This window comes from Theropithecus gelada, chromosome 18 (genome assembly GCF_003255815.1).
Source record: "Theropithecus gelada isolate Dixy chromosome 18, Tgel_1.0, whole genome shotgun sequence".
Taxonomy (NCBI): domain Eukaryota; kingdom Metazoa; phylum Chordata; class Mammalia; order Primates; family Cercopithecidae; genus Theropithecus; species Theropithecus gelada.
The window spans coordinates 18209762-18235957 of record NC_037686.1 but is presented as its reverse complement, the minus strand read 5'-3'; the positions used below and the strand labels follow the sequence as shown (position 1 = coordinate 18235957).

The window sequence follows — 26196 nt, the reverse complement described above, 5'->3', positions numbered from 1 at the left end:
CACTTGATGGTTTTAGAACTCAATGATTCTTGATCTTCCCTCTCCGCTTTTCTTTTATTATTTATTTATTTTTAACTTTGTAGAGGCAAGCTCTCACTATGTTGCCCAGGCTGGTCTTGAGCTCCTGGCCTCAAGTGATCCTCCCACCTTGGCCTCCCAAAGTGCTGGAATTACAGGTATGAGTCTTTTTCTTCTAAATCCACTCCAGTCATGCTTTCATCACCATCACCCCATCCAAGCTGTTCTTGTCAAGGTCACCAATGACCTGCACATCGCTAAATTCATTCATTTCACAGTCCTCTTTTTACTTGATGGAATTGAGTAAATTGATAACTCTTTCTTCAAATACTGTTTTCACTTGGGATCCAGAACACTGGTCTCTGAGTTCTTCTCCTTTGTAGACTATGCTTGGTCCTTCCCAACCTTTCCCTGGCCCAATGCCTCTAAACTAAATCAGTTCTTGCCTGGATTATTGAACATAGCCTGTAACTTATCTCCCTGCTTCTACCCTAAGTTCCCTACCATCTATTCTCAATATAGCAGCTAGAAAGACACATTAAAAGTATAAATCAGATTGTGTTATTCCAATATGTAAAAACTTCAAATGGCTTTTTACATCACTTTTTTTTTTTAATATTGTAAGACCTATCCAAGGCTTTCTAGTCCTATAAGATCTAGCCCCCTACCTCTGAATACTTCATTTCTTACCACTGTATTTGTTGTTGACTTGCTGTAGCATAGTCATATTGGTGCTCAAAAAGTTTGAGATTTTGAAGTATTTCAGATTTCTAATTTTTGGATTATAGATGCTCAGCCTGTATGCTCTAGCACAGAAATCTAGCTATAATAGACTAGTTGCTATTTTTTATAAATATGGAACATGCTACTGCCTTGGGATTTTGCCCTTTCGTTTCTGTGTTTGGAACACCAAAGCAAATAACTGGCTGGCTTGCTCCTTCACTTTCTTTAGGTCTCTGTTCAAATGTCTCCTTTGCAAAGGGACCTTCCCTGACCACCTTGTATATACCAGTCACTCTCTATCCTCCTAACCTTGTTGTCTTATTTCACTCACAGCTTATATACACCACCTTTTATATTGTCAGATTTTTTTTTTTTTTTTTGAGACGGAGTCTTGCTGTGTCCCCCAGGCTGGAGTGCAGTGGCGGGATCTCGGCTCACTGCAAGCTCCGCCTCCCGGATTCACGCCATTCTCCTGCCTCAGCCTCCTGAGTAGCTGGGACTACAGGCGCCCACTACCACGCCCGGCTAATTTTTTGTATCTTTAGTAGAGACGGTGTTTCACCGTGGTCTCGATCTCCTGACCTTGTGATCCGCCCGCCTCGGCCTCCCAAAGTGCTAGGATTACAGGCGTGAGCCACCGCGCCCGGCCTATTGTCAGATTTTTATATTGTCTGTCCTCCTCCCTTTTTCACAGGGGCAGGAATTTTCATCTGTTGAGTTCACCTCTATATTCCCATAACCCAGAACAGTATTTAATATGTAACAAAAATTCAGTGTTTATAGACTGAATATTTGTTAAATGATGGGCTGTTTATATATTTTGTACTTTTGATGATGAATAATCTTTGGGAATCCTGCACTATAATATCCCTATGTACAGAGTTATCAACTTACATGCTTATTATTCTGGTATTCAGTTCCTTATTTCTGGACCTTTAGGATTTTATTTTTGTCTTTAGCTATGCATTAAAAATGTTAGTAATCATTCTAACATTGCAGATGTTTACAGTAGGACAGTTTTTAGTTAATTTAATTTAATGTAATTGGCCAAGCACCAGAACCTGTTACTCCATTTAAAAAATTTCTTTTAAGCCAAGCACAGAAAGACAAATACTTTATGATCTCACTTATATGTAGAACCTAAAAAAAACTGAACTCATAGAAGCAGAGAATAGAATGGTGGTTAACAGGGGAGGGTGGAGGAGGGAAAGGGGATGGGAAGTTGTTAGTTCAAGGGTACAAAGTTTCAGTTAGGAGAAATAAATTCTGGAGATGTACTGCACAGCAGGGTGATTATAGTTAGTAATAATGTACTGTATATTGAAAATTGCTTGGCCGGGCGCGGTGGCTCAAGCCTGTAATCCCAGCACTTTGGGAGGCCGAGACGGGTGGATCACAAGGTCAGGAGATCGAGACCATCCTGGCTAACCCGGTGAAACCCCGTCTCTACTAAAAAATACAAAAAACTAGCCGGGCGAGGTGGCGGGCGCCTGTAGTCCCAGCTACTCTGGAGGCTGAGGCAGGAGAATGGCGTGAACCCGGGAGGCGGAGCTTGCAGTGAGCTGAGATCCCGCCACTGCACTCCAGCCTGGGCGACAGAGCAAGACTCTGTCTCAAAAAAAAAAAAAAAAAAAAAAAAAAAAAAAAAAAGAAAATTGCTTAAAGAGACTAGATTTTAAATATTCTCATCACAAAAATAAGTATGTGAGATGATGGGTATACTAATTAGCTTGATTTAAATCATGCCACAATGTATACACATATCGAAGCATCACACTTACAACCATAAATATATACAATTTTTATCTGTCAAAAATTTTAAAATATCTTCTTCAATATAAAAATGTATAAACAAAAAAAAAAATCTAAAAATGAGTGTTTCCTTACTGTACCCCTGTTTTTTTATCTGGATACTGGAGGAGCTTCATGGCAACCTGTCAACAGGGCTGACTGAGTTTGTTGGACTTTTCTGCCATGGAAAGGGCAGCAGCTTGCCCTCAATGAAAGAGAAACTTACTCAGGATATAAGTTTCCCCTACTTGTGCCAAGTGCTTCTGTCAGCTCTCCCACCTGTGGACTTAACTGAATACTTCCTTTCATTTTTTTAGAAACAGTCTATGTTGTCCAGGCTGCAGTGCAGTGGCTATTTGCAGGCATGATCATAGTGCACTACAGCCTGGAACTCCTGGGCTCAAGTCATTCTCCTGCCTCAGCTTCTCAAGTAGCTAGGACTACTGCCATGCACCACTTTAGCTGACCTGAATAGCTTTCTTCACCATCACAGTATCCTAGAAAATATAGCCTCTGAGCAAGGAACTGATTGTGAGGAAGTAGGGGAATTGGCTTATGTTCATGAGATTCATTGGTTTTACTATGTTCTCTCATCACCTTGAATTAGCCAGCCTGATAGAATTCTAGAATAGGCTATGAAGACTCAGTTACAGCAGCAGCTGTGTGACATCTTACAGGGCAAGGGTTCTGTTCTATAAGATCCTGTATGTATCCTGAGCCATAAACTAGTAATTCATTTTTCACATGCCCACAAATCTAGGAACTAAGGAATAGATGTGTCTCATGAATACTCTTTTTTTTTGAGACGGACTCTCGCTCTGTCGCCCAGGCCAGAGTGCAGTGGCCTGGTCTCGACTCACTGCAAGCTCTGCCTCCCAGGTTCACGCCATTCTCCTGCCTCAGCCTTCCAAGTAGCTGGGACTACAGGCACCGGCCACCAAGCCCAGCTAATTTTTTGTATTTTTAGTAGAGACGGGGTTTCACCGTGTTAGCCAGGATGGTCTCCATCTCCTGACCTTGTGATCCGCCCGCCTCGGCCTCCCAAAGTGCTGGGATTAGAGGCGTGCGCCACCTCACCCGGCCCTCATGAATACCCTTAATGGCCCACTTGTAAGTCTTTGTCTTTTGTCCCCACTTGGTTCTGCTAGTTTCAAGGTTCTAGTTCCCAAGGAAAAGAAAGGGAGATAAGTGGGGAGGATGTTTCTATCAGGGGACATAATAATTTCACTGAACTATGAGCTAAGATTGCCACTTGGCTGATTTGGACTCCTCATGTTATTGAATCAACAGGCAAATAAGGGGTTACTGTAACGACAGTATAATTTGTTTTCATTATCAATGGGAATAAAGTTACCATTATACAATAAGACCAGGGAGGAGGTATCTAAAATTCAAAGGATTTTCTGGAGGCTTCTCTTAGCATTCCCCTGTAAAGTGAAAAAAGTTAATGGAAGGCACTATTACCCATTAGGGCAGGATCATTAAAGGCCCAGTCTTCATAAATAAAATGTGTGTTACATGCCAGGTAGAGAACCTCAAAAAACCCAAGTGCTGGTATTGGCGATTTCTGTTCTTATTTCTGCAACAAGTCATGTGGCCACAGTTTACATGCATAACTTCCTATTTCTCCTACCCATTCTATCTTTTCCTCTACCTGTACCTCATAAGCCTACAAAATAGCATTGCAAAATACGGTCAGTACCATAGCTGTGTTCTCAACAGTCTATTGCAACATTTTATCAGGTTACTTGGTATAGTATGTCAGAGTAAAAAACAAACAGACATAAAAAATAAAACACAGACACAAACAAAACAAAAAAAGAAAAACTTGATCTCATAGTTAAAATGTTACAGTTCCCAGAAGTGGAATCAAGTCAGAAGATTGTATTCCACCTTCCAAGAATGGATATTAGAATTTATATAACACGCACAGAAAATAATTTGACCTAAAAAATTTGGCCTGAAAAAGCTAAGTCAGAAGTAGCATGATGTAATGCAAACAACATAGAATGAAATAAATAGAACACCCTGAGTTCTAATTCAATATTGCTATTAACTAGGAATGTGAACTTTTTTGTTTTGAGACAGGGTCTCGCTCTGTCACTCAGGTTGGAATGCAGTGGTATGATCCTAGCTCACTGGAGCTTCAAACTCCTGGGCTGAAGTGATCCTTCCACGTTAGCCTCCAAAGTAGTTGGGACCACAGGTGTGCACCACCAATGCCTGGCTAATTTTTAAAATTGTTTTCGTAGAAGTGGGGTCTTATTACATTGTCCAGGGTGGTCTCAAACTCCTGCATTCAAGTAATCCTTTTGCCTTGGCTGCCCAAAGTGCTGGGATTACAGAAGTGAGCTACCACACCAGGCTGGGAAGGTAAACTTAACAACAGCAACAAAAATCATTTAACCCCTAAATCTCAGTTGCCAAATACATAAAATAAAAAAGGTTTTCAAATGTTTTTTGTTAAAGATGATTTTTTTAAAAGCTGCATAATATTTCCTTCAACCAAAATCCCATAAGAAAGTGCACTTCATAAAATGTAGACAGTGGGGTATCCACATGTATGCAAGCGAGGGCACAGTGCTCATATCCTCCTGTCCCACCATGAGAACTGAAGACACCAGAGCAGAGCAGAGTTTCAGACCAAGATGATCAACAAAATTCTCCACAACTAAAAAATTCCATAATTTTCCTAACTGACTGAGATAAAATAAAATTCTTCTCTGTACGTCCCCAAGAAGCAATTAAATTAAAACAAAAATTATGTAAACCTGGAAAATGTTGTGTTATGTTACAGAAATAAAGGGTAATGATGTAATGATAAATGCAAACAGAAGATGGCAGGCTTCAAAATATTTAAAGATTGAGTGTAGTAACTTGGTTTGTTTAGGGCACAGATTTAGGAGACAAGACATCTAGTATAGGTAAGAGATCTCTAGTTGACAGGAAAAAAATGTCTGATACTTGCATCATGTAAATCTATACCTTCTGATTACTAATTAGATTACTCAGGCAGATTAAAAGGATATGTTCCACTGACATAAGTATTCTGATATTTGTTGTAAGAATAATTCACTGCTTTACTGCCTGGTTAACAGTTTATAAAATAGTATCTTATTAGTATGGTCAGCACAAATCAAATTCTTTATTTAACACAAGCATAAAGACCATGGCAATATTTCTCCACTAATTTATTTGGCTCTTAATAAGAGTAAAATCAACTTTGTAGAAAACTATTTAAAATATGGGTATTTAACTTTTAATAAAGTCAAAATCACTTATATTGGATTCTGTAGTATAGTCTTATTCTTATATATAGGAATGTACAAAAATTCGCTCCTGGAAGCTAGGTTTCTCTGGGCTCTAGCAGTGTTTTTTGCCGGGGGCGGGCGCGGTTTGTTTGTTTGGTGTTTTTCAGACAGGGTCTTGCTCTGCCGCCCGGGCTGGAGTGCAGAGACACAATAATAGCTCCCTGTAACCTCAAAATTCTGGACTCCAGCAATCCCCCTGTCTCAGCCTCCTAAGTATCTGGAACCATGGGTGTGTACTACTATGCCTGGCTGAGCTCTATACTTTTGTATTGGATTTGAGTGTACCATTAAACAAAGTCATTACCGTAGTGGGTGTCAAAACAAGAATAACAACTTATCCAGAAAACAAACTATATGCTAGGAATTATACAGAGATCATTGCTACATACTAGCACATGAGTATAGATTCATAGTTTAGGGTGCTCTGACTCTCCTAGAATGGAGAAGATGCATTAAATATTTCAGTAGGAATTTAAATGTCCATCTAATTCTTTGTTAAAAGCAGAAAGATTATTTCTGCTTGAAGCAAACATCTACATGGTACAATATTAATTTGGAATAATAATAAATAGGAACTGGATATTTCTCTTACTTGACCACTTATAAACACTTACTTTGGTCACATCTTTTCAAAAGACCTTGCACTTACAAAATTAAGGTGTTTCTTTATCCAACCAAAATCATTGTAGTTTCTGATGAGCTGAATAGTTACATTTATAAAGTTTGTACCAACATCAACATTTAATGCAAAATAATTTTGTCATGTCTCTCAAAGCAATAAAGCATTTACATTGAATTATTTACTAAACTTCTAGAAAAGGAATTAATAAATTCATGACTCACCTTCCAAGCATGATAAGTACCAGAAGGATCTGTCTGATATAATCTTGGGATACCATCATCATCAAAACCTACAATTAAGGCAGAAATACCAAAAGGTCTTCGTCCATTGCTTTGGGTATATTTCTAGAAAAATAAAATGTATTTTTAGAATAAAACTATTACTTATAAAATAAAAATTCTAATAATAAAGCATTGCTGCCCAAATGATCCACCTCCCTAATTCTTATTCTACATATACTAATGATCTTTTTCCTGACCCTTTCTGGAGCAATCTCAATTCATGACGAAATTTTAAAAAATTATGCTATACAGTCTATACAATAAAATCATAGGTTTATTTACACACAGTCTTTTTTTTTTTTGAGACGGAGTCTTGCTCTGTCCCCCAGGCTGGAGTGCAGTGGCGTGATCTCGGCTCACTGCAACCTCCGCTCCCAGGTTCACGCCATTCTCCTGCCTCAGCCTCCTGAGTAGCTGAGACTAAAGTCTCCCGCCACCACACCAGGCTAATTTTTTTTTTGTATTTTTAATAGAGATGGGGTTTCACCATGTTAGCCAGGATGGTCTCCATCTCCTGACCTCGTGATCCGCCCACCTTGGCCTCCCAAAGTGCTGGGATTACAGACATGAGCCACCAGGCCCGGCCTATATATATTTTTAAAATCACTTTCTTGTTGCTTTGTATATATTTGGTAACATCACTAGACTGTAATCTCTAATATAGCAGAGACCTGTGCCATACATTTTGGTTCTTAGTAAAGTTGATTTCAATAAGCTGTGCTTTGGAAACATGTCCTCGGCTTACCTTGAAGGACACTATAAATGTTACTATTATAATCAAGTATTCTTACTTGACACTATTTTTATCAAGGACATTCTGTTCACTATATCCTAGGTTATCTCTAATTAAAAACCCAAGTAAAACATTTCTTTCATTCCCAAGACAAGAAAATCTTTGTTTATCCTGAAGAAGAGCATGCTGTTTCCTCACAGACAATGGGTCATTGGAAACCAATTGTATGTCTTTCTACTTTAGTGGCAGGGTACTTCCTGGAATTTGTGCTCTAAGGAGTAGAATTCACACTGAGACTTGTGCTCCAAAAGTCATGCAAAGAAGCATTCCTGACAGAAAGGTAAGGACTAATTTTTTTTTTTTTTTTTTTTTTTAGAGACAGGGTTTCACCATGTTGGCCAGGCTGGTCTCGAACTCCTAACCTCAGGGGATCCGCCTGCCTTGGCCTCCCAAAGTGCTGGGATTACAGGTATGAGCCACCACGCCCGGTCTAAGGATTAAATTTTTAGGCAAATTAATATAACTATAAATAATTCTGTGGCTGTATATAACTGTATGTAACTGTGGCTTGAAATAGGTTAACATCAGCCTTCTTCATGGTCTTGCCTATGTATCATATCTATTTTTTTATTTTCCAATTTTATTATATGTATTTTAAAATATATATATATATTTTTAGGTTGGATGCAGTGGCTTATGCCTGCAGCACTTTGGGAGGCCAAAGTAGGCAGATCGCTTGAGCCCAACAGTCCGTGACCAGCCTGGGCAACATAGGGAAACCCTGTCTCTACAAAAATTAAAAATTAGCCAGGCATGGTAGTGTGCATCTGTGGTACCAGCTACTCAGAAGGCTGAGGTGGGAGGATCACTTGAGCCTGGGAGGTTGAGGCTTCAGTGAGACGAGATCATGCCACTGCACTCCAGCCTGGGTGACAGAGTGAGATCCTGTCTCAAAAAAACAAAAATAAAATCTACATAGAGCAGCATACTCTGTGTGTGTGTATATTTTAAATATATATATAGATATATATACACACTCTATATAGCATACTGTGTGTGTATATTTACATATATTATATATTTACATGTTATAGATGTATATATTTTATATATATTTATATATATACACACACACACAGTACGCTATTCTCTATTTCTACAAACACAACTTTTTTAGTGTCCACATATGAATAAGGACATGCAGTATTTGTCTCCCTCTGCATGACTTATTTTACATAACACAATGTCCTCTAGGCTCATTCACATTATAATGAATGACAGATTTTCATTCTTCTTTATGGCTAAGTAGTATTCAATTGTGTTTCTATACCACATTTTCTTTATCCATTTATCTGTTGATGAGTGTTTAGGCTGGTTCTATATTTTACCTGTTGTGAATACTGCTGTGATAAACACAGGGGTGTGTACATCTCTTGGATATACTGATTCCTTTACCTTTGGATGAATACCCAATAGTGGGATTGTGGGATTACAGGATAGTTCTACTTCTACTAATAGTTTTCTGAGAAGCCTCTATACTATTTTCCATAATGTCTGTATTAATTTACATTTCTTCCAACAGTGTATAGGAGTTCCCCTTTCTCTGTATTCTTGCCAGCATTTATTTTTTGTCTTTTTGATAATAGCCATTCTAACTGAGGTGAGATGACATCACTGTGGTTTTGATTAGCATTTATCTGATGATTAGTGATGCTGAACATTTTTTCATATACATGTTGGCCATTTGTATTTCTTCTTTTGAGAAACGTCTATTCAGTTCATTTGCCCATTTTTTTAGGAAGATTATTTGGGTTTGTTTGGTTTTCAATTGTTTTTAGTTCTCTGTACATTCTAGATATTAATCCCTTGTCAAATGAATATTTTGCAAATAATTTTGTCTTTGGTGCCTGTGCTTTTAAAGTCTTATCCATAAAAATCTTTGCCTAGCCCAAGTTCCTAAAGCATTTCTTCTATATTTCCTTCTAGTAGATTTATAGTTTTGGATCATACATTAAAGTCTTTAGTCCATTTTAAGTAGACTTTTGTATATGGTGAGAGAGAGACAGAGGTTTCATTTCATTTTTTCTGCATATCCAGTTTTCCCAGCTCCGTTTATTGAAGTGGTTGTCCATTCTCCAATGTACGTTTCTGGCATCTCTACTGAAAATCAGTTGAATGTGTGTAGATTTATTTCTCTATTCTGTTCCATTGGCCGATGTGTCTGCTTTTTACCAAAGCACCATGCTATTTCGGTTACTATATCTCTGAATATATTTTGATTTCAGGTAGTGTGATGCCACCAGTTTTATTCTTTTTGCCCAAAATTGCTTTGACTACTTGCTAATGTCCTAGTTCACACCTAGGTATAAAGTAGCTGTTGTAAATATACCTTAGAGGGAAGACTCTTTTATTTCCTTAAGGAACCCTTTTCTTTTCTTTTCTTTTGACAGCGTCTCACTCTGTCACCCAGGCTGGAGTACAGTGGTATGATCTTGGCTCACTGCAACCTCTGCCTCCTGGGTTCAAGCGATTCTCCTGCCTCAGCCTCCCAAGTAGCTGGGGTTACAGGTGTGCACCACCACATCCAGCTATTTTTTATAGAGCTATTTTTTGTAGAGATAAGGTTTCACCATGTTGCCCAGGCTGGTCTTGAACTCCTGGGCTCTGGGCTCAAGTGGTCTGCCCACCTCGGCCTCCCAAAGTGCTGGGATTACAGGCATAAGCCACCGTGCCTAGCCTAATGAATCATTTTCTTAAGATGAAAAAGTAGGCTGGGGACGGTGGCTCACACCTGTAACCCCAACACTTCGGGAGGCTGAGGCGGGTGGATCACAAGGTCAGGAGAACGAGACCATCCTAGCCAACATGGTGAAACCCCGTGTCTACTGAAAATACAAAAATTAGCTTGGCGTAGTGGCACGTGCCTGTAATCCCAGCTACTCAGGAGGCTGAGGCCGGAGTATCGCTTGAACCAGGGAGTCGGAGGTTGTAGTGAGCTGAGAAGACTGCACCACTGCACCCCAGCCTGGTGACAGAGTGAGACTCCATCTCAAAACAAACAAAAAACAAATAAACAAAAAAACCAAAACTACAAAAGGTGCATATGAGATATCGATCTTCTGCCGGAGAGCCCCAGGCCTTCTCGGTGGTAATTCCATTCATATGACTATGTTTCCGTAAATACACTCTGCATAGCCTTGATATTTCTGGAAGAAAACCTAAAAACTACAATTGAGAATTTTGTGTATACAATGTTCTGTTCCTTGTATTTGGTGAATATCTTTTTAACGATTAGGAAAATCAAAGCAAGTAAGTAGAATAACGTAATGTTGGACTTTCTTGCAACCTGCATTAACAAATTTCAAGAAACCAAAATAGGGCAATTTTTTAATAAGCTAATAAGTTAAAACTTACATATATAGGATACATAATGAGTTTATTAAAAATCTCTATAAAAACAAACGGTAAAATTTGGCTGGGCGCTGTAGCTCACGCATGTAATCCCAGGACTTTGGGAGGCTGAGGCGGGCAGATCACTTGAGCTCAGGAGTTCGAGACCAGCCTGGCCAACATGTGAAACCCTGTCTCTACAAAAAAAACAAAAGTTAGACAGTTGTGGTAGCATGTGTCAGTAATCCCAGCTACGCAGGAGGCTGAGGTATGAGCATTGCTTGAACCTGGGAGGCAGAGGTTGCAGGGAGCCGAAATCAGGCCACTGCAGCCCAGCCTGGGCGACAGAGCAGGCATTTGTCTCAAAAAATAAAAATAAAAATAAAATAAAATAAAATAAAAATGGTAAAACTCATGCCAAGAAGTGTTCTAAATACCTAAAATGTCTTAAATCATTTACTCCATAATACAAGTTAACAAAGTTCATATTATTGTAATGCTCATTTTACCAACAAAAAAAAATTAAAGGTAAAGTAGGAAAATAGTTTGCCCAAGGCATTAACTAAAAAGTAGCAAATCCAGGATGTAAACTCCAAAATTCTGGCTCCTGAAGGCATACTTTTAACCACTTGAGTACATATCAAAAGATAGCTTACAAAAGGAGAAATGAAATCAGCAAACCAACAGGTGGGAAAAAAGTTTAACCTCATCACTAATTATAAGACACAAATTAAAACAACTGTTAGAGTACTATGTGATACTTATTTGCAAAATAAAAGAACAATGAAAAATCTAATGTTCACGATTCTTCAAGGGTACATTTATGCATTGCTAGCTGCACAATAAAAATAGTTTCAATCTTCATAAGAAGCAATTTAGCCACATATAAAACAAATCTTAAAACCAATTACAATTTTTTTTTTTTTTTTTTGAGACGGAGTCTCGATCTGTCACCCAGGCTGGAGTGCAGTGGCCAGATCTCAGCTCACTGCAAGCTCCGCCTCCCGGGTTTATGCCATTCTCCTGCCTCAGCCTCCCGAGTAGCTGGGACTACAGGCGCCTGCCACCTCGCCCGGCTAGTTTTTTGTATTTTTTAGTAGAGACGGGGTTTCACCGTGTTAGCCAGGATGGTCTCGATCTCCTGACCTTGTGATCCGCCCGTCTCGGCCTCCCAAAGTGCTGGGATTACAGGCTTGAGCCACCGCGCCCGGCCCAATTACAATTTTTAATCTAGTAATCTTATACCTAAAAATAAATTTAACAACATAATTCCAAAAATAAAAACAAAAGCTGTGGGAAAGAGTATTATCATTACAGTAGCAGAGAGAGAAGAGAGAGAAGAAAAATGAAAGAAACCAGGAACAATGTAACTAAATTATGACATAGCAACTAGAAACAGTATTACATAGTTAGAATAATAACTAAAAAGACAATGTTTCATATATAAAATATATTTAAAATTAGTAAGAAAACAGGTGTAGACATCATGATTATACTTACTGTTAAGCTGTGTATTTATGCATGGATTGAGGAGAAATCATATCTGATCAGTTATGCTTAGGTTTTGCTTTAGTCCATTTTGTGCTGCATTCCAGAACACCTGAGACTAGGTAATTCATAAAGAATAGACATTTGCTTCTTACAGTTCTGGAAGTTGAGTAGTCCAAGACTGACAAGGCTACATCTAGCCAGGGCTTTCATGCCATGCCACGTCATCCCATCACAGAAGGTGAAAGGGCAAGAGAGATGAGAGAGAGAGCGAGAGATTGAACTTGCAGCCTTAAGCTCTTTTATAATTGGTATGAATCCATTTATGACGGTGAAACCCTAAACTCCTCCCATTAGTCCCCACCTCTCAACATTGTAACATCAGGGATTAAGTTTCTAACCCAAACTTTTTTGGGGACACATTCAAACCACAGTAAAGTTGTAAGTGAAGCCAGACACTGTGGCTTGTACTTATAATCCCAGCACTTTGGGAGGTCAAGGTGGGTGGACTGCTTGAGCTCAGGAATTCAAGACCAATCCAGGCAATATAGCAAAACCCCATCTGTACAAAAACTACAAAAAATAGCTGGGCATGGTGGCATATGCCTATGGTCCCAGCTACTCAGGAGGCTGAGGTGGGAGGATTGCTTAAGCCCAGAAGGTCGAGGCTGCAGTGGGCCAAGATCACACCACGGCACTCCAGCCTGGGCAACAAAGTGAGACCCTGTCTCAAAAAAAAAAAAAAAGAAAGAAAAGAAAGAAAAAGGGCACTTCTCTGGAAAACTTTAAAGAACACTTTGTATTAATCTCCAGAAGTATAGAAATCTCCTTAAAAGATCAGACTGTTTTTTTTAAATTTGAATATAATTCCCAGAATTAATACTGATCAAGATTTCTAGTGATTAAATCAATCCATTTTACTGGAATAAAAATATGAATATAAAGTAATTGTGAGAAATAAGAAATTTAATAGATTTAATAGACCACGTGGTTGGAATAACTATAGTACTTCTATGACAGGACTTATAATGATGAAAAAGGAGAAAGCTTGACAAAGTATGTTAGAATATTAGCTTACCTGCTTTAAAGTTGCTATGAAGCGAGTTATATATTCTACAGTGACTGGGTCCTCAACTGTAAGCTTATGGCTCTGGCACTCCACACGGGCTCTGTTTATTACCACTCTAGCATCAGCAGTAAGTCCTATAAAAATTGTCAAAACTTCACAAAAACTACAGAAACATATTTTTTACAATACATTTTTCCTTGTCAAATGGATTTTAGCCACAGTGAAATCTTTCTTATCCTTTTCTCAATACATGCTCATTTAAAAATATTTGTAAGATAAAGTGTCATGTGTACTACATTCTGATTTATTTCAAGATTTAAGTTGATCCATTCTTATTTGTTTTTTATATAAGATGTCTTAAAGAATACTAGTTTATACACTAATGGTAAACTTGATTTCTTTTATGAAAACAAGAATATTACTTAATTATCAAATATATATTCCCTGAATTCAAACTCCATTAACACAACTGTGACATGTCACTTCTCAGTGTTTTGTCTAAAACCAAGAGTTTGAAAATGAAGAATGTTAAAATAGAAAACACTTGACCTTGCTCTTGCAATACCAAACTATCATGTGATTAATTCTCAACACTTCTGTAAGGAGACAAAGAGTTTTTATCAAAAGAGTAACAAACTGACCATGAACTTTAACTGATGCAATGGTTGCAAACATTTGTATTAAACTTCAGCATCTGACTTTTCCACGTCCATTTTGTTTCTTTCCCTACTCTCTTAATACTAACTAAACTGCCGAGAAAGTGCATTCACAAAATCTTGGAAGCGTAGTCATTTCTAACAAAATCACCGGTCTTTTGCTGTCACAAATTCTTGTTTCCCTTCCACACCATTTCTAATCCTGTTTCTACAAACCCGGAAGAATCTTCAGTCTCTGAAGATAGTTAATATGAATAGGCTACTCTTAACCATCACTCATAGGTTGGGTAGAAATTGTAATCAGATACTTAGTTAAATGAAGAGAAACTGATTCTCTTTTTCTCTTTGCAAATGTTATCGATGAGAAAGAAATGGCAAGACACTGATTTAGTCTTTCCTATGGATGAAAACATCACTCAATTTGAAATATGATCAAACAGAATATGTATTTCCCCTTTACAATGTAAATCATCCAAGCCTGAGGAAACAAAAGTAATATACTTAGGAAAGTAGTAATATAATTGATTCAAGGAAAAAATCGTGATAAATTTGTCAAAGTATATGAGCAACATAGTTATGAGTATATCTGTTTTTAATAAGTAGCAAGATTATTATTAATTGGCTAGCAGAGAACAAATTCTATCTTAACAAATTACAATTAAAATTTACATTTAATGAGTCAGGAGACTTGCTTGAGGCCAGGTGTTTGAGACTAGCCTGTGCAATGCAGAGAGACCCATTTCTACAAAAAAATCAAAAAGCTAGCAGGACATGCTGGAACATGCCTGTAGTCCTAGCTACTTGGGAGGCTGAGGCAGGGGGATTGCTTGAGCCCAGGAGTTTAAAGCTGCAGTGAGCTATGATCATGCCACTGTACTCCCACTGGGGGTGACAAAGTGAAACCCTGTCTCTGAAAAAAAAAAAAAGGAATCAAATTAAAATTTACATTTAAAATTATAATTTCACTTTGCTTAAAAATGAACAGTCTACAGAAAAAAATGAGTATTCAGTCTAGTGCTCTTAAATATGTACAGGTTGAGTATCCCTCATCCCTCATCTGAAAATGCTTGGGATCAGAAGTGTTTCAGATGTTTTTCTAAGTTTTGGAATATTTGCGTTATACTTACTGGTTGGGCATCCCTAATCTGAAAGTCAAAAATCCAAAAGGCTCCAATGAGCATTTCCTTTGGGCCTCATGTTGGTGCTCAAAAATTTTCAGATTTTGGAACATTTTGGATTTTCCAATTGGGTATGTTCAACCTGTACCACAATTTTATATGGAGGATACAATCATAATGTAAAATTTCTGCTACTAAGTGGAGTTCCACATGGTACAGGAAATAATTTTTTTGTAGTCCGACTTGTTTTTTCACCTGTACTTTTAGTGTCATATTCAAGAAATCATTTCCAAATCTAATCTCACGAAGCTTTCCCACTATGCTTTATAGTTTTAGCCCTTATGTTTGGGTCTTCCATTCATTTTGAGTTAATTTTTGTATGTGATGTTAGGCAGGGTCCTACTTCATTCTTTTTATGCGAATACTCAGTTTCCCCTGTACCATTTGTTTGAAAGATTGTCTTTTCCCCCACTGAGCAGTCTTGGCATCCTTGATAAAAGTCATTTGACTGTATCATATATGCAAGGATTTATTACTACGCTCTCTTATTCAATTCCATTAGTTACATGTCTTTCATTAAGCCAGTCATGAAACTGTTTTGTCTGCTGTATCTTTGTAGTAGGTTTCAAAAATAAGACATGTGAGACCTCCAAGTTTGCTCTTCTCTTTCAAAATTGTTTTGTCATTCCATATGAATGTTATAATTCTTTTTTATTTAAAAAAATTATTGGAATCTTGTTAGGGATGACATTGAATCTAAACTGCTTTGGATAGTATTGACATGTTAATAATCCTGAATCTTCCAATCCATTAATGGGGGATATCTTTCCATTTGTGTCTTTTTCAATTTCTTTCAGCAATGTTTTGCATTTTTCAGAGTACAAATCTTTTACCTCCTTAAATTCATTCCCAATAAGTATTTTATTCTTTTTGATACTATTGTAAATGGAATTTTAAAAAAATTTCCTTTCCTGACAGTTCATTGTCAGTACATAGAAATGATTTGGGCTTGGTGTGGTGACTCCCACCTTTATTGTAACACTTTGGGAGGCTGAGCTGGGAGGATCACTTGAAGCCAAGAGTTTGAGACCAGCCTGGGCAACATAGTGAGATCCTGCCTCTACAAAAATAAAAATTAAAAAATTGTCAGGTGGAATGGCACACACCTGCAGTCCCAACTATTCAGGAAGCTGAGGTGGGAGGGTTGCTTGAGCCCAGGAGTTCAAGGCTGCAGTGAGCTATGATGATGCCACTGTGCTTCAGGCTGGGTGACAGAGTGATACCCTATCTCAAATTAAAAAGAAAAAGAAAGAAATTACTCTGGGGTGTTGATTTTGTGTCCTACAAATTTGCTCAATTTCTTTATTATTTGCAACATTTTTGGTGGAATCTTTAGTTTTCTATATAAGATCATGCCTTCTGTGAATAGAGATGATTTTTCTTCCTTCCTAATTTGGATACCTTTATTTATTTTTCTTTCCTAACTGCTCTAAGACTTTCATTACTATGTTGAATAGCAGTGGTAAAAGTGGGTATCCTTATCTTCTTTCTGTTTCTAGAAGGAAAGCTTTCAATATTTCACAACTGAGTATGATGTCAGCTGTGAATTTTTTACATAGATAGCCTGAATTACATTGTGGTGACTTCCTTTTATTTCTAGTTTGTTGGGCACCATTACTAAGAAAGAATGTTAAATTTTGTCAAATGCATTTTCTATGTTGTTGATATAATTATATAGTTTTTTTCTTTCTTTCTGCTAATGTGGTATATTACATTGATTGATCTTCATATGTTGAACCATCCTTGCACTCCAGGAATAGATCCAAATTGATCATGATATATTATTTTATTGTTCTGAATTTGGTTTGCTAGTAGTTTGTTGAGGATTTTTGCTCACTGCTCATAAGGGATATTTGTCTACAGTTTTCTTTTCTTGTAATGTCTTTGGCTTTGGCATCATGTTAATATTGACCTCATAGAATAAACTTGGAAGTGTTTACTTCTTAATTTTTTGGAAGAGTTTGAGAAGGACTGCTATTAATTCTTCATTAAAATGTTTGGTAGAATTCACTGGTGAAGTCATCAGATCCCAGACTTTTCTTTGTTGGGAGGTTTTTGATAAGTGATTCAATGTCTTATTGTGTCTGCTCAGATTTTCTATTAATATATCTTATTGAGCAAGGTAATTTGTGTGTTTCAAGGAGTTCTGTCCATGTACAATTGTTCACAGTACTCTCTTAAAATTGTTTTTAAGAATTAAAACTGTAAAACTGGCACTAATGTCCCCTTCTTCATTTCTCATTTTACTTGAGTCTTCTCTCTTTTTTTCTTAGATAGTCTAGCTAAAGAGTTATCAGTTTTGTTTATCTTTTCAAAGAACAAACTCTTGGTTTTGTTATTTTTTTCTTTTGTTTTTCTATTCTGTTATTTATCTATGTTCTGGTCTTTATACTTCTTTTTCTCAAATTTATTACCACAGTATTTTATAACAGTAGAAAGTAACTGAAAACACTACATGCTAACAGACAATATGATATACAATCTATGGGAAGGAGTCATCAGGGATTTATTACTTCTTTCTACTAGCTTTAAACTTAGTTTATTCTTATTTTCCTAGTTTTAAGGTATAAAGGCAGGCTGTTGAATTGAGATCTTTCTTTTTTAATGTAAGTGTTTATGGCTATAAATTTTTCTGTTAGCACTACATTCAATACATTCCCCAAGTTTTGATATGTTGTGCTTTTATTTGCCTTTCTCTCAAGATATCTGTTAATTTCCCTTGTGATTTTTTTTTACTGCCCCATGGGTGATTTAGGAAAATATTGCTTAACTTCCACTTGTTTATGGATTTTCAAGTCTTCCTTCTGTTATTAATTTCTAGTTCCATTCCATTTCGATCAGAAAAAATACTCTGTATGGTTTCAATCTTTTTTTTTTTTTTGAGACAGAGTGATATGGTTTAGATCTCTGTACCCACCCAAATCTCATGTTCAACTGTAATCCCCAGTGTTGGAGATGGGGCCTGGTGTAAGGTGATTGTCTCATGGGGGTGGTTTCTCATGATGACTAGCTTAGCACTATCCCCCAATGCTGTTCTTGTGATAGAGTTCTAACGAGATCTGGTCATTTACAAGTATTTGGCACCTCTCCCTTCTCTCTCTCTTCTTCCTGCTCTGGCCATGTGAGATGTCTCACTCCCACTTTGCCATCTACCATGATTGAAAGTTTCCTGCCGGGCACGGTGGCTCAAGCCTGTAATCCCAGTACTTTGGGAGGCCGAGACGGGTGGATCACGAGGTCAGGAGATCGAGACCATCCTGGCTAACACGGTGAAACCTCGTCTCTACTAAAAAATACAAAAAACTAGCCGGGCGAGGTGGCGGGCGCCTGTAGTCCCAGCTACTCGGGAGGCTGAGGCAGGAGAATGGCGTGAACCCGGGAGGCGGAGCTTGCAGTGAGCCGAGATCCGGCCACTGCACTCCAGCCTGGGCAACAGAGCGAGACTCCATCTCAAAAAAAAACCAAGAAAAAAAACGAAAGCTTCCTGAGGCCTCCCCAGAAGCAGAAGCTGCTATGCTTCCTGTACAGCCTGCAGAACTGTGAGTCAATTAAATATCTTTTCTTTATAAGTTACCCAGTCTCAGGTATTTCTTTTTTGTTGTTGTTGTTTTTCAGGTGTTTCTTTATAGCAATGCAAGAATGGACTAATACATAGGGTCTCACTCTGTTGCCTGGACTGGAATACAGTGGTGTGATCACAGCTCACTGCAGCCTCAATCTGCTGGGTTCAATGGATCTTCCCAGCTCAGTCTCCAAAATAGCTGGGACTATAGGCACACGCCACCACGCCCAGCTAATTTTTGTATTTTTTAGAGATGAGGTTTCACTATGTTGCTCAGACTAGCTCGAACTTTTGGGCTCAAATGATCTGCCTGCCTCAGCCTTCCAAAATCTTGAGATTATAGGCGTGAGTCACCATGCCTGGATGCTTCAGTGTTTTTATATTTATTAAGACTTGTTTTGTGAAAAGATAACTCCTTTTTAAAGACAGTACAATAAAGGCATTTTTGTTTTTCTGAATGAAGTTTTTATTTATTTATTTATTTTTAAAGAGAGATTATCTTGCTCTGTTGCCCAGGCTGAACTCAAACTTCTAAGCTCAAGTAATTCTCCTGCCTTGACCTCCTGAGTAGGTGCAATTACAGATGTGCACCATCATGCATGGCTTGAATGAGGTTGTTAAACTTCAACATAAAATTACAGTTAAAAAAAACCCAATTAGAAAATGAGCAAAAAAAAAAAAAATATATATATATATATATGAGGCATGTCTTATTTGCTGTATAGAGGCAAATAAGCACATAAAAGTGAGTTCAAAATTATTAGCCATGAGGGAAATAAAAATTAAACTTACAGTTAGATATCACTACACATGTATAAGAATATAAAAAAATGAAGAAAAGCAACAATATGAAATGCTGATAACACAGAGCAAATGAATCACTCATATATTGCTAGTTGGAATATAAAATAATATAACCACTCTGGACTGGCAGTGTTTCATAAGACTAAGCATGGATTATCATATAATCCAGAAACTATACTCTTAGGAATTTGTCCCAGAGAAATGAAATCCTACTCTCACTCAAAAATGTGTACACAAATATCATAGAGGCTTTATTTATAATAGTCAAAAATTGGAAATAACTCAAATTCCCTCAATAGAAGAGTTAACAAACCCACTGGTGCCTTTATTCCATGGAATACTACTCAGTAATAAAAAGGAATGGATATATGCAACAACTTGCATGAACTGTAAGGGAATTATGCTGAATAAAAAAGATTAATCTGAAAGGGTTATATATTATATGACTTTATCCATATAACATTCTCAAAATGACAAAATTATAGAGATACAGAATAGATAGTAGTTTCCAGAAAGTAGAGATGGTGAGAAGAAATAGCATGAGGTAGCCTTGTGGTGATTGAAGAGTTATGTATCTTGACTGTGGTGATGACTACATGAATCTATATATGTGGTTACTGTAATAAAACTGCACACATAGGCCGGGCGTGGTGGCTCACGCCTGTAATCTCAGCACTTTGGGAGACTGTGGCAGGTGGATCACCTGAGGTTGGGAGTTCGAGACCTGCCTGACCAACTTGGAGGAATCCCATCTCCACTAAAAATACAAAATTAGCGGGGTGTGGTGATGCATACCTGTAATCCCAGCTACTCGGGAGGCTAAGGCAGGAAAATCACTTGAACAAGGGAGGTGGAGGTTGCAGTGAGCCGAGATCATGCCATTGCACTCCAGCCTGGGCAATTAGAGTGAAACTCTGCCTCAAAAACAAAAACAAATACAAAAAAACTGCACACATGTACATGAACATGGAAGTGAATGCATGTAAAACTGGCAAAATCTGAATACACTCTCACCAAATCTCAATTTGCTGTTTTTAAAGATGTTACCATTTAGGGAAACTGTGTAAAGGTGCCTTTCTATGTTTTGGGTAGCTTCTTCTAAATCTGTAATTATTTCAAAATAAAAAGTTTTGAAAAGAAAATAGCTACCTAAATTTTGAAGTAAAGTAATATATATCTTTTAACATTTGTACTTTATCAAAAATCCTGGTTTACAAAGTTAGTATTTGCTTTAAAACATAGATATATTGTTTGTAGAACAGCTCCACATGTTTTATAAATACAGCACAACTGCAGCACTGAGGTTAACTGTGTTGCCCTACTACAGTAAGACACTATGCATCATATTGTAGGTCCATAAGTACCTGCAAAAGCCATGCAGACATGGTCATCAAGGGCACAAATTTTCCTCACAGTTCTTTCATCTTGAAGCTTCGCAACAGATTTTTTTTCTACCCCAAGAACAACTATGTTGGTACCTCGAATTCCGACCTGTCAAGTCATTAAAATACATATATATATTCAGATGTCAGTTTTAAATATAAAACCAAGTTATTCTAACATATGACTTAGGGGAAATGACTTCTCCTTAAGTATTCAATAAAAACAAGAAAAGTAACCTTCTAGAAAACAGCTGCATAGGTACAGGCTTACTGGAGATACATTCCCCAGACTCAAACCAAAGAAGACAAATAGTTAGAAATTGCAAAGGAAAAACCACCAATGCTGAAATTATGAGTGTCCTAATCTCATACAACACACCTGAAAAAGCGCTATCTAAATACAGTAAGTCCTCACTTAATGTCATTGACAGGTTCTTGAAAATTGCAACTATAAGGAAATGATGTATAATGAAACCAATTTTATCACAGCCTAATTAATATAAACAGGAGTTAGATTCATATGAAATATTTCTGGTCACAAAAACATCACCAAACTTCTAAACAAAGACCTAAAACACCTCTAATATTAAACACTGAAATAACTGTGAGCTGTATATACATTTAAGAAACACTAATAAAAACAAATATGACAAGGTTGGGTGCAGTGGCTCACACCTATAATCCTAGCACTTTGGGAGGCTGAGGCAGGGGTATGACTTGAGGTCTAGAGTTTGAGACCAGCCTGGCCAACATGGTGAAACCCTGTCTTTATTAAAAATACAAAAATTAGCCGGGTATGGCAGCAGGTGCCTGTAGTCCCAGCAACTCGGGAAGCTGAGGCAGAACAATTGCTTGAACCCAGGAAGCAGAGCTTGCAGTGAGCAGAGATTGCACCACTGCACTCCAGCCTGGGCAACAGAGTGAGACTCAAGCTCAAAAAAAAAAAAAAAAGTGTGATAATAATTTATCCAATTTTTGGTGAATCCATGAGTGACAGCGGTCACAGTGGTGGTGGGTTAAATCAAAGAATAAACGTTTGCAAAGCAAAAATTTTAAGGAGCATCTCCTACCACCATTCAGTTTAAAAACAAACAATAAGGTCTATGACAAGCTCACTAAGTGCTTTCATACCTCATTGTTTACTGTTGTGCATCTGTATGATTATTATATACTTTATAAATTTTTATTTTATAATAATTTGTATTCATTCATTCATTTTCCAATCTGCTTATCCAAGTTCAGGATCACAGGTGGCTGCAGCCTATCGCAGCAGTTCAGGGTACAAGGCAGGAACCAACCACAGACAGGATGCCATTCCATCATAGGCTGTGCTCATACACACACTCACTCAGACCGGGACAATTTAGACACATCAATTAACCTAACACACACATCTTTGGGATGTTGGAGGAAATTGGAGTACATGGAGAAAACCCATGCAGACATGGGGAAAACTAACAAACTCCATATAGAGTGGCCTTCGGTGGGAATCCATTTTTTTTTCTCATCGATGTTATAACAAAAGAATGTTGAACAAAACAATGTTATTTGAGAATCCGCTATATAGTGCAAAATTAAGCAAAATGAAAGAAGATGCCGGGAATCCATGTGGATTCTTTATAAAGGCGGCAGTACCAGTGCTGGTAGTATTAATGGTAGTAAAGAAAGTTAAATAGATAAAATTCTGTAAAAGTTTTCCCAGGTATTTCACAATTTGGAGGGATAGGGATTGAGTTGCTATAGTCTGAATGTTTATATTCCCCCCAAATTCATATGTTGAAATCCTAACCCCTAAGGTGATGCTATCAGGAGGTAGGGCCTTTGGGAGGTGATTAGATCACGACAGTGGACTGGGATTCGTGCCCTTATTAAAGAGGCCCCAGAGAGCTTGTTTGCCCTTTCCACCATGTGAGGACACAGCAAGAAAGTTCTAACTATGAACTACGAAATGGGTACTCTCCAGACACTGAATCAGCCTTGATCTTGGATTTCCCAGTCTTTAGAACTGTGAGAAATAAATGTCTGTTGTTTATAAAGTATGCTGCCTATTGTCTTTTGTTTTAGCTGCCCAAATAATCTAAGTTAAGACAGGGGCCACAAGCAGCCAAGAGAAAGACCAAATGTCCTTACCCGACATTACTCATTACTGATAAAGAAAGCCTCTATTCTTTTTTTTTTTTTTTTTTTTATTTTTTTATTTTTTTTTATTTATTTATTTATTTTTTTTTTAAATTTATTTATTATTATTATACTGTAAGTTGTAGGGTACATGTGCATAACGTGCAGGTTTGTTACATATGTATACTTGTGCCTTGTTGGTGTGCTGCACCCATCAACTCGTCATTTACATCAGGTATAACTCCCAATGCAATCCCTCCCCCCGCCCCCCTCCCCATGATAGGCCCCGGTGTGTGATGTTCCCCTTCCCGAGTCCAAGTGATCTCATTGTTCAGTTCCCACCTATGAGTGAGAACATGCGGTGTTTGGTTTTCTGTTCTTGTGATAGTTTGCTAAGAATGATGGATTCCAGCTGCATCCATGTCCCTACAAAGGACACAAACTCATCCTTTTTTATGGCTGCATAGTATTCCATGGTGTATATGTGCCACATTTTCTTAATCCAATCTGTCACTGATGGACATTTGGGTTGATTCCAAGTCTTTGCTATTGTGAATAGTGCTGCAATAAACATACGTGTGCATGTGTCTTTATAGCAGCATAATTTATAATCCTTTGGGTATATACCCAGTAATGGGATGGCTGGGTCATATGGTACATCTAGTTCTAGATCCTTGAGGAATCGCCATACTGTTTTCCATAATGGTTGAACTAGTTTACAATCCCACCAACAGTGTAAAAGTGTTCCTATTTCTCCACATCCTCTCCAGCACCTGTTGTTTCCTGACTTTTGAATGATCGCCATTCTAACTGGTGTGAGATGGTATCTCATTGTGGTTTTGATTTGCATTTCTCTGATGGCCAGTGATGATGAGCATTTTTTCATGTGTTTGTTGGCTGTATGAATGTCTTCTTTTGAGAAATGTCTATTCATATCCTTTGCCCACTTTTTGATGGGGTTGTTTGTTTTTTTCTTGTAAATTTGTTGGAGTTCTTTGTAGGTTCTGGATATTAGCCCTTTGTCAGATGAGTAGATTGCAAAAATTTTCTCCCATTCTGTAGGTTGCCTGTTCACTCTGATGGTAGTTTCTTTTGCTGTGCAGAAGCTCTTTAGTTTAATGAGATCCCATTTGTCAATTTTGGCTTTTGCTGCCGTTGCTTTTGGTGTTTTAGACATGAAGTCTTTGCCCATGCCTATGTCCTGAATGGTACTACCTAGATTTTCCTCTAGGATTTTTATGGTATTAGGTCTAACATTTAAGTCTCTAATCCATCTTGAATTAATTTTCGTATAAGGAGTAAGGAAAGGATCCAGTTTCAGCTTTCTACTTATGGCTAGCCAATTTTCCCAGCACCATTTATTAAATAGGGAATCCTTTCCCCATTTCTTGTTTCTCTCAGGTTTGTCAAAGATCAGATGGCTGTAGATGTGTGGTATTATTTCTGAGGACTCTGTTCTGTTCCATTGGTCTATATCTCTGTTTTGGTACCAGTACCATGCTGTTTTGGTTACTGTAGCCTTGTAGTATAGTTTGAAGTCAGGTAGCGTGATGCCTCCAGCTTTGTTCTTTTGACTTAGGATTGTCTTGGAGATGCGGGCTCTTTTTTGGTTCCATATGAACTTTAAAGCAGTTTTTTCCAATTCTGTGAAGAAACTCATTGGTAGCTTGATGGGGATGGCATTGAATCTATAAATTACCTTGGGCAGTATGGCCATTTTCACGATATTGATTCTTCCTATCCATGAGCATGGTATGTTCTTCCATTTGTTTGTGTCCTCTTTTATTTCACTGAGCAGTGGTTTGTAGTTCTCCTTGAAGAGGTCCTTTACATCCCTTGTAAGTTGGATTCCTAGGTATTTGATTCTCTTTGAAGCAATTGTGAATGGAAGTTCATTCATGATTTGGCTCTCTGTTTGTCTGTTACTAGTGTATAAGAATGCTTGTGATTTTTGCACATTAATTTTGTATCCTGAGACTTTGCTGAAGTTGCTTATCAGCTTAAGGAGATTTTGGGCTGAGACAATGGGGTTTTCTAAATATACAATCATGTCATCTGCAAAGAGGGACAATTTGACTTCTTCTTTTCCTAACTGAATACCCTTGATTTCTTTCTCTTGCCTGATTGCCCTAGCCAGAACTTCCAACACTATGTTGAATAGGAGCGGTGAGAGAGGGCATCCCTGTCTTGTGCCAGTTTTCAAAGGGAATTTTTCCAGTTTTTTCCCATTCAGTATGATATTGGCTGTGGGTTTGTCATAAATAGCTCTTATTATTTTGAGGTACGTTCCATCAATACCGAATTTATTGAGCGTTTTTAGCATGAAGGGCTGTTGAATTTTGTCAAAAGCCTTTTCTGCATCTATTGAAATAATCATGTGGTTCTTGTCTTTGGTTCTGTTTATATGCTGGATTATGTTTATTGATTTGCGAATGTTGAACCAGCCTTGCATCCCAGGGATGAAGCCCACTTGATCATGGTGGATAAGCTTTTTGATGTGTTGCTGAATCCGGTTTGCCAGTATTTTATTGAGGATTTTTGCATCGATGTTCATCAGGGATATTGGTCTAAAATTCTCTTTTTTTGTTGTATCTCTGCCAGGCTTTGGTATCAGGATGATGTTGGCCTCATAAAATGAGTTAGGGAGGATTCCCTCTTTTTCTATTGATTGGAATAGTTTCAGAAGGAATGGTACCAACTCCTCCTTGTACCTCTGGTAGAATTCAGCTGTGAATCCATCTGGTCCTGGACTTTTTTTGGTTGGTAGGCTATTAATTGTTGCCTCAATTTCAGAGCCTGCTATTGGTCTATTCAGGGATTCAACTTCTTCCTGGTTTAGTCTTGGAAGAGTGTAAGTGTCCAGGAAATTATCCATTTCTTCTAGATTTTCCAGTTTATTTGCGTAGAGGTGTTTATAGTATTCTCTGATGGTAGTTTGTATTTCTGTGGGGTCGGTGGTGATATCCCCTTTTTCATTTTTAATTGCGTCGATTTGATTCTTCTCTCTTTTCTTCTTTATTAGTCTTGCTAGTGGTCTGTCAATTTTGTTGATCTTTTCAAAAAACCAACT

General features: G+C 37.8%; 1 protein-coding gene across 3 annotated transcripts in view; it reads right to left on the bottom strand.

Annotated features, from left to right (window-relative positions):
• Nucleotides 1-26196, bottom strand: part of PSMA8 (proteasome subunit alpha 8) — a 67023-nt gene that overhangs the window by 31305 nt on the left and 9522 nt on the right. Inside the window, exons 2-4 of one of the 3 annotated variants that reach the window (XM_025365385.1) lie at nucleotides 20991-21117; nucleotides 13436-13560; nucleotides 6687-6809 (exon numbers count right to left, since the gene is read on the bottom strand). In XM_025365385.1, coding sequence (XP_025221170.1) covers nucleotides 6687-6809; nucleotides 13436-13560; nucleotides 20991-21117 — 375 coding nt within the window. Of the gene's footprint in view, nucleotides 1-6686; nucleotides 6810-13435; nucleotides 13579-20990; nucleotides 21118-26196 lie in introns of all 3 variants that reach the window. The other 2 variants (XM_025365384.1, XM_025365386.1) reach the window with 2 other exon arrangements.